Genomic DNA, 12,615 nt, shown 5'->3' with positions numbered 1-12,615 from the left:
TCAGTCTGTTGATGCGAGCAGTGCGTGGGTGCCTGTGATCTGCCTCAGCAACCAAGGAGCAGAGAGGGGCTCTCCTCTCCTGGAACTGGAGGTGGTGGATTGCGGTTGGAGGAATGTCTGTGGTGTGATTTAGTTTAAAACTGAAACCACAGGTTCACCAACCTCTGGTTTCGTGTGACATCTGAATTCAGCCAAATTCTACAGAAAGGATAGGGAGGGGAGGATTGGGGGTGGAGTAGCACTGTATATTAAAGAAGGTATAGAATCCCACAGTTAGAAAACCTAGGACTTGAGTCCTCCAAAGAATCATTATGGGTGACAATTTGATGATTGAAAGGAAATGTGTTACTAGAGATGTGCTATTGCCCTCTGGATCAAAACACTGAGAGTGACCTGAAGTTGGAGAAGCAAATCAGAGAGCTGTCATAGAGCTGTAATAATATGTGACTTCAATTATGCTCACATAGACTGGGCAGATTCACATGTATTGAAAGAGAGGCCAAATTTCTAGACATGCTAAATGACTGTTCCTTAGATCAGTTGGTTGCAGAACCAACTAGAGAGGAGGTGACCTTAGACTTAATCCTGAGCAGTGCCCAGGACATGGTACAAGATGTCAGAGTTGCAGAACCATTGGGGAACAGTGACCATAATGTGATCAAGTGGAATGCGGGTGGAGCACTGCCAAGGATGTCCCAAACAGATGTGTTGGATTTCAGAAGAGGAAATTTCTCAAAAATGAGGGGACTGGCAAAAAGGAAGTTGAAAGGGAAAGTCAGGAGGGTCAAATCACTCCAGAAAGCATGGAACTTATTTAAAACCACAATAATATATCCTCAGCTGGAAGGTATACCAAGAAAAAGAAAAGGTACCACCAAGTTCAGGAGGACGCCAGCATGGCTAACAAGTAGAGTCAGGGAAGCCATAAAAGGGAACAAGACTTCCTTCAGAAAATGGAAGTCCTGCTCAAATGAAGAGAACAGACAGGAACATAAACTCTGGCAAAGGAAATGCAAGGAAGCATTAAGAGATGCAAAAAGAGAGTATGAGGAGCATATAGTTAGAATTGTTAAGGAGAATAACAAAAACTTCTTTAAATATATAAGAAGCAGAAAACCTGCCAGGGAGGCAGTTGGAGCCTTAGATGACGAGGGCATGAAAGGGATTATTAAGGAGGATAAGTAGATTGCAGAGATGCTAAATGAGTTATTTGCATCTGTCTCTGTAGCAGAGAATACTGACCATATACCTGCTCCAGAACTGAGCTTCTCAGTTTGGAGGCTGAAGAACTGGGCCAATTTGAGGTGACAAGAGAAGATGTTCTAAACTATCTAGAAAAATAACAAACAGATGGCATCCACCCAAGAGTTCTAAAGGAACTCAAATGTGAAATTGATGATCTCCTAACAAAAATATGTAACCTGTCAGGCTCTATACCAGAGGACTGGAAAGTGGCTAATGAAACTCTGATTTTCAAAAAGGGATCCAGGGAGATCTAGGAAATTACAGGATGGTTAGCTTCTGTGCTGGGTAAATTGATGGAAGGCATTGATTGATTGACTGATAGATTAAGTGTTGACAAGTCGGTATCAACTCTTAGCGACCACATAGATAGATTCTTTCCAGTAAGGGTGTGCAATTCGGATTTTCAGTGATTCGGTTCGGGACCCAAACCGAATCACCCCTGTTCTGTTTTGTGCCCGAATATGGGCCACCCGAATCACACTTGATTCGGTTTGGATTCGGATTTAACCTGAATCCGAATCCAAATCGATTTGGGGGGAAAAGGGCCCAAGGGCAAAATTTTGGGGTGAGGTGGTAGTGCCCAATGGGTGGAAGCTACCACCCCAATTTCAGGGGGATTGGGCAAAGGGCTGATTTTTGGGGAATATTTGAGGTTTTAGTGACTTTGGGGCAGTTCGGGGGCATATCATGGGATCTGGGCAAAAAGAGTGGGGTGGGGTGGTAGTGCCTAATGGGTGCAGACTACCACCCCAATTTCAGGGTGATTGGGCAAAGGGGTGATTTTTGGGAAATTTCTGAAGTTTTCATGTCTTTGGGGCAGATTGGGGCAGAAAGTGGGGCCTGGGGCAGAAGAGTGGGGTGGGGTGGTAGTGCCTAATGGGTGGAGGCTACCATCCCAATTTCAGGGGGTTTGGACAAAGGGGTGATTTTTGGGAATTTTTGAAGTTTTTGTGTCTTTCGGGCAGTTTGGGGGCAGAAAGTGTATCTGCCCCAAAAGGGTGGGGTGGAGTGGTAGTGCCTAATGGGTGGCAGCTAACACCCCAATTTCAGGGGGATTGGGCAGAGGGCTGATTTTTTGGGAATTTTTGAAGTTTTGGTGTCTTTGGGGCAGATTGGGGGCAGAAAGTGGATCTGCCCCAAAAGAGTGGGGTGGGCTGGTAGATAGTGCCTAATGGGTGGAGGCTACCACCCGTCCCCAATTTCAGAGTGATTGGCCAGAGGGCTGGATTTTGTTGATTTTCTGAGGTTTTTCTTCATAAAGTGCAGTGTGGTAGATTGACTCATTCAATATTCATAGTTAGTGAGAGTGTGAAAAAAGTGAAAGTGGGGTCATGAGAGTTCTTTAATTGAAAAAAATCTCATTTGCTATCACTGAATGAGAATTCACACCTCAGAAGTTTTTCTGAAGGGATGTTATTTTCTGACTTGTTCATAAATGATCCAGAAGTTGGAGTAACCAGTGAAGTAGCCAAATTTGCAGATGACACTAAACTATTTAGGGTAGTGTAATCCAATCAGATTGTGAGAATCTCCAAAATGATCTCTCCAAATGAGGTGAGTGGGTGACAAAATAGCAAATGTGGTTCAGTGTAAGCAAGTGGGGCAAAAAAAACCCACATGGGTTTTTTGATGGGGGCTGATCTGTCAGTGACTGACCAGGAGAGGTCTTGGGGTAGTGGTGGACATCTCAGTGAAAGTGTCGACTCAATGTGCGGCAGCTGTGAAAAAGGCAAATGACATGCTGGGGATCATGAGGAAAGGGACTGAAAATAAAATGGAACATTATAATGCCCTTATACAAAGCTATGGTGTGGCCAGATCTGGAGTACTGCATACAGTTTTGGTCACTGTATCTTAAGAAGAACATTGTAGAACTGGAAAAGGTGCAGAAGAGCCAGCGTGGTGTAGTGGTTAGAGTGCTGGACTAGGACCAGGGAGACCCAAGTTCAAATCCCCATTCAGCCATACTTGCTGGGTGACTCTGGGCCAGTCACTTCTCTCTCAGCCTAACCTACTTCACAGGTTTGTTGTGAGGAGAAACTTAACTATGTACTTAATTCTGGGCTCCTTAACTCTGGGCTCCTTGGAGGAAGAACAGAATATAAATGTAAAAAGAAAAAGGAGGGGGAAAGAGGGCAACCTAGATGATCAGGGGCCTGGAGTACCTACCTTATGGGTACTTAAGTAGGGTACTAAGTACTGTAGGTACTTAGGCTACAGCATCTGGGGCTTTTTAGTTTGGAAAAGAGGAGACTAAGGGGAACCATGATAGAGGTGTATAAAATTATGCATGGAGTGGAGAGAACGGACAGAGAGAAATTTTTCTTCCTCTCTTACAAAACTAGAATCAGGGGTCATTCCATGAAACTGAAGGCCAGGAAATATAGGACCAATAAGAGGAAGTATCTTTTCACACAGGGCATAATTAATCTATGGAATTCTCTGCCATGGGATGTGGTGATGGCCACTAGCTTGGATGGCTTTAAAAGGGGCTTGGAGAAATTCATGGAGGATAGGTCTATCAATGGCTACTAGACTGGTGACTACAGACCACCTCCAGCCTCAGAGGCAAGGTGCCTCTGAATACCAATTGCAGGGGAGCAACAGCAAAAAGGGCATGCCCTCATCTCTTGCCTGTGAGCTTCCCAGAGGCATTTGGTGGTCCACTGTGTATAAAAGAATGCTGGACTAGATGGGCTTGATCCTGCAGGGCTCTTCTTATGTTCTTAACCCTGCTTTCAATGGAAAAAGTTATTGCCCAGCTCCAGTTCTCCCCGTGTCTGAACTCAACTTACTTTTTCAGGGAAGTCAGTCTTCAGCTCAGTGGTACTTTGACACCAATAAGCTGCCGTTTTTTCACTGATGAGCTCGATGTTCAGGAAAGAACCTTGGCCTGGACCATAGAGGGGACCTGATGTAGTTCCACGTATTATTCTTGGAGAAACGTTTGTTACAATGTCCTGTTGAAACAGTAAAAGATTACATTTTTTAAAAAAAATCACTCTTTTTGAAGAAGAGTTATGTATAAAAATATACAAGGCTGCAATAGTGCTCTTCTGAGCCAGAAATGCTATGAATTAAATAGAATAAAGTAGAATAAAGCCATAAATAATTAACATGTTTTAATTCTACATTTTATTCTCATATAGCTGCTTTTGTGTGCTGCTTAAACTCGTGAGAATACCAGGAAAATGAAAAATAAATCAAATTGCACATGAGGATTCAAGAAATAATTAGATTTCAAAGTGTTCAAGAATTAGATTCCAAAGGTATGATAGTGACTAGTAATATGAAATCTCCATTGCACTGATTTCTGCCTTGCATGATCTATTGATATGTCAAAAGGTGACAAAGCAAGGATGCTAATTTGGGATCTTTTAATCATAATGGCATAGCTAATCTGTATGATCCTAAGTATGCATCCTTGCATAAGAATGTAACACGTGCCTTTATGGAGCAAGCCAAAGGCCACCTTGTTCTGTACAAGGATCCATGAACCAGAAATTGTCCAACTGAACCACTGGTAGACTGCAGTTTACCTTCTGCCCACCCTTGCCATAACACGACAGCTTATTAATTCCTACAAACTGTGACTGTTTTCGATTAATTGTCCACCCTCATTCTGTTCTTGGCTGTTCTCCTCCCTTCACATCTCATCTGCAGTCTAATGATTTTCTGAAGAGGAAAGCAGGGATGGTGGTGGTAGTAGAAGAAATACCCATGTACTTTGCAGAGCTATGAACATTTAGACGATCCCCACTAGTCTTCTTTACCATACTAAGTAGCACAGACAATGCTGAAGATGTATATTCATAAGGATTTGTAGTGAACACTACAAATATACTTATCTAGAATGAAATATTGTCATTCGCAAGTGGCAGTTTTTACCAGAGAGTTAAAAATGTATGTGTATGGAGTACTTAAGAGGAAGACAGAAATTAATGATTAATCCTAGAAGTAACCCAGTTGGCCCAATATAGCCCATTGTGTGAACATACAGTATGAGATGGCCTTCTTATACTGGAGCTCAGATGCAGCAATCAGATACAAATGTGCTATAAGTGATGTGGACTAACAATACACACAAGGCTGTATCAACTGAAGGCTGATTTGCTCATGCAGGTAATAATTTGCAGCTTCAGATGATGCTGTACAGGAATAAAATAGCCACCTCATATTCCAAGGTTTCATATTGTCCAGACTCACCCACTCCAACCCAGCGAATATCTTTCCAGAGGAGGAGGAGGAGTGCACTCCGACAGAGACCTCTGGCCCAGATGAAAACAGAAGAACCTGAGCAACCAGAATCTGTTGCCTCTCCATCATTCAGCCTCTCCAAGGAGCCCTGGGATCCCAACAGTAGAGGTGATGCTGTGCCAGAAATGGGTTCCAGCTCTGGAGATGGAGTGCTCACTTGGCTGTTAGTGCCTTCCTCCCAAAGTATCTAGTCAGATGGAGGAGGCCAGCACAGGTTCTAGTTTTGGACCAGGGATGGCCTGAGATCCAGGAATGGACGGAACTCCTGATTACTATATAACCCCTCCATTTGTAGCTTGCTTTTTGCTGGGTCAAGAAATCCTTAATTAAACTGTTGCTTTGCTGGCCTAGGGGCACAGACACATATCAACACCAAACACAATGATTTCCAATGGAGGCAGTTCATAGATGCAAATTGCAAGGTACTGAGTTTATATTATTCATCATATAAAGTGCTGTATGAAGATATGTGAATCCATCCTAAGTTAACCTCCAGTGCAGATGTCTACAAACAATGTCCATAGCAATGTCCACAGAACATTCTAACTGTATGCCACAATAACTTAAGAGGGAAAGTAAATTTAGTCATAGGCCTTAACTCAAGAACATGTTTTCAGTTCATAAATAAGGCTCAGTGTGGAACTTAGGAAACAATTTTTTAAAAAATGGAGTGCCTCTGCATACTGGGCAGAGCACCATTCTTCCCACAACTGAGCAATCATAGCCCCCCTCTACCAATACAGGACTAGGAGAGAGGGCTTTTTGGCCAATAGATGTGGCTTCTAGGCAGATTTGAATCCTCTATAGCAGGGGTGGCCAACCTAAGGCTCTTCAGCTATTACTGGACTACAAGCTGCAATAAATTCTGACTGGGAATGATGTGAGTTGAAGTGAGACAACAGGGTGCTTTCCAGATTGCACGCTACCAGAGTGTCACCACGTATCCCTTGTGTGCTTCCGCACTGCCTGTGCTGTCCCTGAGCTGTAAGCATGATGCCGTTCACATTTCTGATGCCTTCTATCGGATTTTGTTGCTCCGTTGTAGCCCTATAACGTCGCATATGCATTGCAGAAAAATAGCTGTATTTCCCCATTGCAGCTTACAACGGATTTCAACTGCGGTTTGATTTCGGCACACAAAACATTGCAGTTTATACCACTTTTTGCTTTGTAAGGCTCGCTGTCTGGAAACCACCCTGGTAAGATACGCAGGCTGGCTACCTGTGCTCTACAGGAATTGTATATTCCACTGATTCTAACCTTACCAGAAAGCACAGTGACTACTAGGTATTGAGATTAAATTATACTGTACAAACATTATCTGTGCTAAGATTAAAAGGAATAATCAAACCATGTCCTGCCAAAACAGTAAAAATGCAGGGAAATTTTCACCTTGTATGGCAAAGCAAGATTAAGCCCCCCACCATTTCAACCTCCTCTACATACCTATATTAAAAATTATTTATAGTACAGAAACAACATTTATATCTGAAAAGAAGAACTATATGGAGATATATTTCTTTGCCACTTGCTAATAAAAGGATTTTGGGTAAAGGCCATTTATAGTTAAGGATTTCACAGAATTATTTGGTTAAGTACCCCTACTCACCATCTTGTCACTTCTAGAGTGATAACATGAACCCCCATTAGTATATAGCAATTAAGGTCAATTTACATATTTTAATTAAGATCCATCCCATATAAAACAATTAGGGTAATAGGCATACTAACTGATTTCATAACATTTGGACGTTTTTCCAACTAGATAGACAGGAAACCTTAATTAGCATTAATTAGTGCTGATCTGCATATGTTTGATAAGGCATACCCTCACCACAAATGATTATTTATTTCTGAATCTGCCAAATGCTATGGTTACAAAGGAGAAAGCAACTTCCTTCATATTGTATGTAAATGCCTGGTAATTTTTATTTGTTTTTCTATTTGGATTATTTATTATAAAATAAATGGGTAGAAATGGTGTGAAGGCACAAATATGTACATACACATATAGAGAAAACATACCAATTAATGTGTAGCAGTTAATCAGCCCTGCTGACAGTTCTATAATAACTGAGAAAATGATAGTGCTTAGAATTTCTCCTTTCGCATTTCTCCCTAATATCCCAAGATACTGCATGTCAATAAATGGTTCCATTTATTCCAGCACCCTCAGAAGCTGCAGGCAAAATGCCCACATACCTACAAAAGTATATGGGCATACCCTTACCCAAAGAAATGTAGACTTCATCAGAATTCTTTTCCGTAATGGATTACTTACATTTCCAAAAATAATGTGCATTTTTGTCCACTATTATTAAGTCCTTTTCAAATGCAGAAGATAACAGATCTTTTTTATTTCATATATTCAAATCACAGTTAAGTGGTGGAATCTATTGATCACCTACAATTACTTTGACCCAAGGAAAAATACCCTATACGCCTAGGGGCAATTTTTTTGGGGGGGGGTACTCCCTTCCTCATCCACCAGCCCCATCCCCAGCAAATACAATTACTTCTCAGGAACACTTACTTTGCTGGCTATTAGGAGGTGTAAAAAGGAGTTCAAAACAAGTGCTTTTAAAATTACACTCACTGACATGAATGTTGGACTCACTGACCAACGAAGTGTGAGTCATGTGAGAAGCGCTGCTGCTGAGATCCAGATTAATGCAGCACCAGCACTCGTGTGAGTGGGGGGCGGGGGGTGTATAAATTTCAATGACTTCCCCTTCTTCTGGAAGGTCCTTGTGCCACACAAAAAAATATGTCCCTGAGGGCTGTGTGACTCTCAGGGATATATTTTCAGGAGGCACCAAGTGCTTCCAGGAGAAGGAAAGGTCACCGAAATTCTCTTTCCCCCTGCACAAGTGCAGGTTCAGTGTTAGTTGAAAGCAGCAGCAGAAGCAGCAGAAGCAGAAGCACTTCTCACATAGCACTCACGTTTTGTTATTCAGGATGTTGGTCACTGAGTTTTACAGTTTAATCTTGAATATATTCAACAGTGAATCTTGTCCTCACCCTCCCACCACCTGCCAATGTTTTCTCAGCCTATACCCCAAAGCAACACTGACAGGTGCCTGCTCAGAACATCTTTTGAAACCTCCCAAGAAAGGAGATTGAATTCTAACAACCTCTAGTTCTATTGCTGAGCTCCTCTTATAATGGGGAAGTTCACCCAACTATTTAACTAAACTGTACTTACCCTGTACTTTAAAGAGTGCTGCTTATCCTCAATAGAGATGCAGGTGCGTAGGGAGGCTGGCAGCGGCCCGTGTTTGGCTACCGCCGTGGTCCCCTGGCCCCACCCCCCGCATCTGACATCAGACACAGGGTGCTGGCTAGCCATGCCCCTGCTTCTGATGTCAGGCATGGCGGTGTGGTCTCCCTCCCAAATGGGGCCACGTGGCCTCATTTGGAAGGGAGATCGGCCCACGTTGCATTGGGCAGTGCAGGCTGGAACAACTCTCCCTGCCTTTAAAGGCAGAGAGAGCCGTTCCGGCTGCACTGCCAATGCGTTCTGGCTGCGCAGCCCCATTTGGGAGCGAAGTAACACCCCTGTATCTGATGTCAGGCGGGGTGTGTGTCTGGGGCTGCAACTGCCACCCCTGGGGGCGGTGGCCCAGGTTCTTTGAACCCATTCGCCCAGTGGTGGCTCTGCTCCTGTAGAGATGTACTCTTCTTTTACTTTTCAATATCTGAAGACTGACAGTATCACTCTCTGATGATTCATTATCTGCTTTAATTCCTTAATTTTAAGGCTTTTCATATGAGATAGTCAAGGTTAGATGGGCAGGGGCAATTGCCTATTATCATAAATACATGTATACATGTCATGACAGAGTTCATTCCCAGTAGAGCCTCCCAATGTGCTTCCTTATCCTGTAGGAGCAGCATGTGTTAGTCCTCAGACAGAAATGTGTTCATGTCACAGAGCTCTCATCTAAGGCTCTCTGATGCAGTGAGCTCCAGGCTTTTCTATATATGCTGCTTGCTTTGAGTCTGGCCTTCAAAATAGCTTTATATCTGGACTGAACCGTCAGCATAACCCCTGATCCTTTCTGTGTTCCAAGCAATCTCAGTTCCTCTAACTGTTCCTCAAGAATATGCCTTGTAAACATTTGGCTTTTGTAGCTTGACTCTGAATCCTTTCCAATTTAGCTGCATTCTTTATTATCTGTGGTGCCCAGAATTAAGCACAGTGCTGCAAATGAGGCCTCGCTAGTTTGCATTTTGCATGTGATCTCATTTTGTTTAATTTAGGAGATGGGCAGGATAAGCCTTATGGCTTCCGTCATTATTCACAGCACACTGTTACCAGTTTACCATATAAAGCTCTTTCTGTAGTAAATGCAAAGAGCATGAAAGGAATACAATATGCTTGGCTCTTGGCACTGGGCTGGCATGCTAGAGATACTCCATTGGTCTTCAGGCAAAAAACTGTACCATGTGAACATGAGGTATTCAAAGCCAAAATGAAGTTTGCAGCAAAACTCCTCTCATCTTGCATGGAAAAAAGTTCTCAGTTGCTTGAACTCTCTTGAACAGAAGAGACTGCGACAAATGCCCTTGAGGTACTTTGCTCATTAGGCACTGTTTTTCAGAATTATATATTAACTAGAGAGTTTTAATAAACAAAAAAATAAATCAAACATATGCTTGAGGTAGGCAATAATAAACACTCAAGATCTTGTAGCAAAAGAAGGTAAGAATTCAATGTACCCTTATATAAATAAATTAAATTATCTTAAGTTTATTATGCATGCATTCAATGGAAAACAGATGTTTCGCATTGCAAATATCTGCAGACAAATGAAGGTCTTGGGTGAGGATAATTTTACAAAGAATTGTAATTTCATTATGACTTTCCTCACATTATACATTTCCTCAATTGTGAGCTGATCTTAAGGGCTCCTTGCTTATTACATCCCCCCACCCATGAATAAATGGAATTTTATTAACGGAAACACAAAATACGTTTATTGGTGCTGTTAGGAGAGCCAGAATTGGGCCCTGTACATACACCCTTAAAGAGGCATGCAGTTTGGACTTGTGTGTCCCAAGGAGAGTTCAGGAGTTGGACAGTGTTTACCGCTATGGCTAGAAGCAGCATAGGGATGCTATGAAAAGCCAAAGAGAGAGCACAGTCACAGTTCTGAGCTTGAGAAGCCCAAACTGGGCACCCCAAAATAAAAAATAAAAAAAGCTTTCCCCTATGGAAGCTTTTGCACTCTTGAGAATCCAGGGCAAGGCAGCCATGTCTCCCCCTTCACCCACTTATGCAGCTGCACTCCTGACCTCAGCAGCTCTAGATTCACCAAATCATGCCTCTCAGATCATACTAATCCCCAGAACTAACATGTCATATATCCCTAAGGTCACCTCCTTCCTAAAAGAAAATCCCATTTTCCATCTCACTACCCTAAAATCCCATTGTTCACTGGAGTCACTCTCATTAATCATTAACCAAGAGGGGCACTAATGCAACATGTAACCTTAGACACACAAAACTTTGCTTTGCTTTGTACCACCCCTCCTGAGCCATTTTGGAGGGGCAGTATATAAATCAAATCAAATCAAATCAATCAATCAATCTTCCAACCTATAAAAATTACCAGTCAAGCCTCCCAAATTGCAGTCTCTGGGATCCATTCTGGAGATTGTTACTCTCTGCTTCTTTATCTTCTCACTCCATTTCTTCACAGAGAATCTGGCTTCCCCTTCCTTCACAATGGACAGTTAGTAGAGGGAGAATCCCTCCTTTCTTGCTCCTGGGAATTTTGCTTTTCTCGCCTCAGTTCCCTCTTCCCTTCCCTGGGTGAGTGTGTGAGAGTGCTTGTGTTACCAACAGGTCAAACTAGGAAGTTCTGTTAGGTCTATTTCTCACCAATAAAAGTGGGGATGATGGTCAACTCCTCCTCTGGTTAAAAAGGGAGCCCCAGAGGGGACCATCGATCCCATAGGATCCACCCAATCAGACTGCAGAGCTCAGACAAAACCTAAATTCAGATACAGGCAACGTGATAACATGTCCACATGAGGACTGCACATTCTAGGGCATGACTTCCTGTGAAGGACACAGGGCAAAGCCCAAGAGATAATTTCCACCCAATTCTTCCAGCCAGGGGCATCCAGTGGGTGTCCCTTTCAGTTCAGATAACCTTTTTCATTCTCTCAGTCTCAATCTCTCTCATTCTTTTTCTCTGTCTCTGTCTCTCTCTCACACACACACACCCCGTATCTTCTCTCTTTTCCCCATTCAACAGAGCCCCAGTTTCATAACAGTTCACCATTTTCTCATAAGCGTCCACAGTAGGGGTGTGCATGGAACTGGATGGCCCAGTTCGGTTTGAGTCTGGACCGGACTCAAACCTGATTGGGCCAGTTCGGTCTGGCACCCTTTGAACCACCCCCCATCCTGTTCGGTCGGGGGGAGGGTGGGTTTCATGATTTTTTTTAAAAAGTTAAATAATGGTCTTTACCTTCTGCCCCTTTGGGGGGGGGTACCTATCTGCTGCGGGAGAGGTTTCAGCAAATGTTCCCCTGCCCCCCCCGGCCTCTCAAATCACTGCCGCGACCCATTCAGACCCTCTTTTTTGGCCCGTTTGAGCCTTGGTAGAGCATTGGGATGGCTATTTTAGAGGCTGCCGTGCATACATAAATGGCCTCTACAAGGCCTGGCATGGCCCAAGGCCTCACAGAGACCATTCGTGCATGCGTGGGGGCCATTTTGTTTTTGGTGGCCATTTTCTTTTAATTTGCTGTGAGGCCCAGGGCCATGCCAGGCCTCGCAGAGGCCATTTGCGTATGCAAGGCGGTCTCAAAAATGGCCACCACGATCTACCAAGGCCCAAACGGGACACAAAAGAGGATCCGGATGGGCTGCGACAGTGATTTAAGAGACTGGTGGGGGGAGAGGGAACCTTCACAGACACCCCCCCACACAGCCCATAGGAAGCCCCCTGAAGAGGCTGAAGGTAAATTTATTTATTTATTTAAAATCGCAAATTTGTGGGGGGGTTCTGTTCCAGTCCGGATGGAACTGGGAGTGTCGTTTGATTCAACCCTGCCCCGCTAAACCGCTGGAATGAACCGCCAGACCCCCGAACCTGT

General features: G+C 43.4%; 1 protein-coding gene across 14 annotated transcripts in view; it reads right to left on the bottom strand.

Annotated features, from left to right (window-relative positions):
- DPYD (dihydropyrimidine dehydrogenase) overlaps nucleotides 1-12,615 on the bottom strand; it is a 773,239-nt gene that overhangs the window by 302,437 nt on the left and 458,187 nt on the right. For all 14 annotated transcript variants that reach the window (XM_053242814.1, XM_053242808.1, XM_053242809.1 and 11 more), the window contains one exon: nucleotides 4,041-4,205. In XM_053242814.1, the coding sequence (XP_053098789.1) occupies nucleotides 4,041-4,205 (165 nt within the window). The remainder of the gene's footprint in view (nucleotides 1-4,040; nucleotides 4,206-12,615) is intronic.

This window comes from Hemicordylus capensis, chromosome 4, assembly GCF_027244095.1.
Source record: "Hemicordylus capensis ecotype Gifberg chromosome 4, rHemCap1.1.pri, whole genome shotgun sequence".
NCBI lineage: Eukaryota > Metazoa > Chordata > Lepidosauria > Squamata > Cordylidae > Hemicordylus > Hemicordylus capensis.
This window is presented reverse-complemented; position numbering and strand designations above follow the sequence as displayed.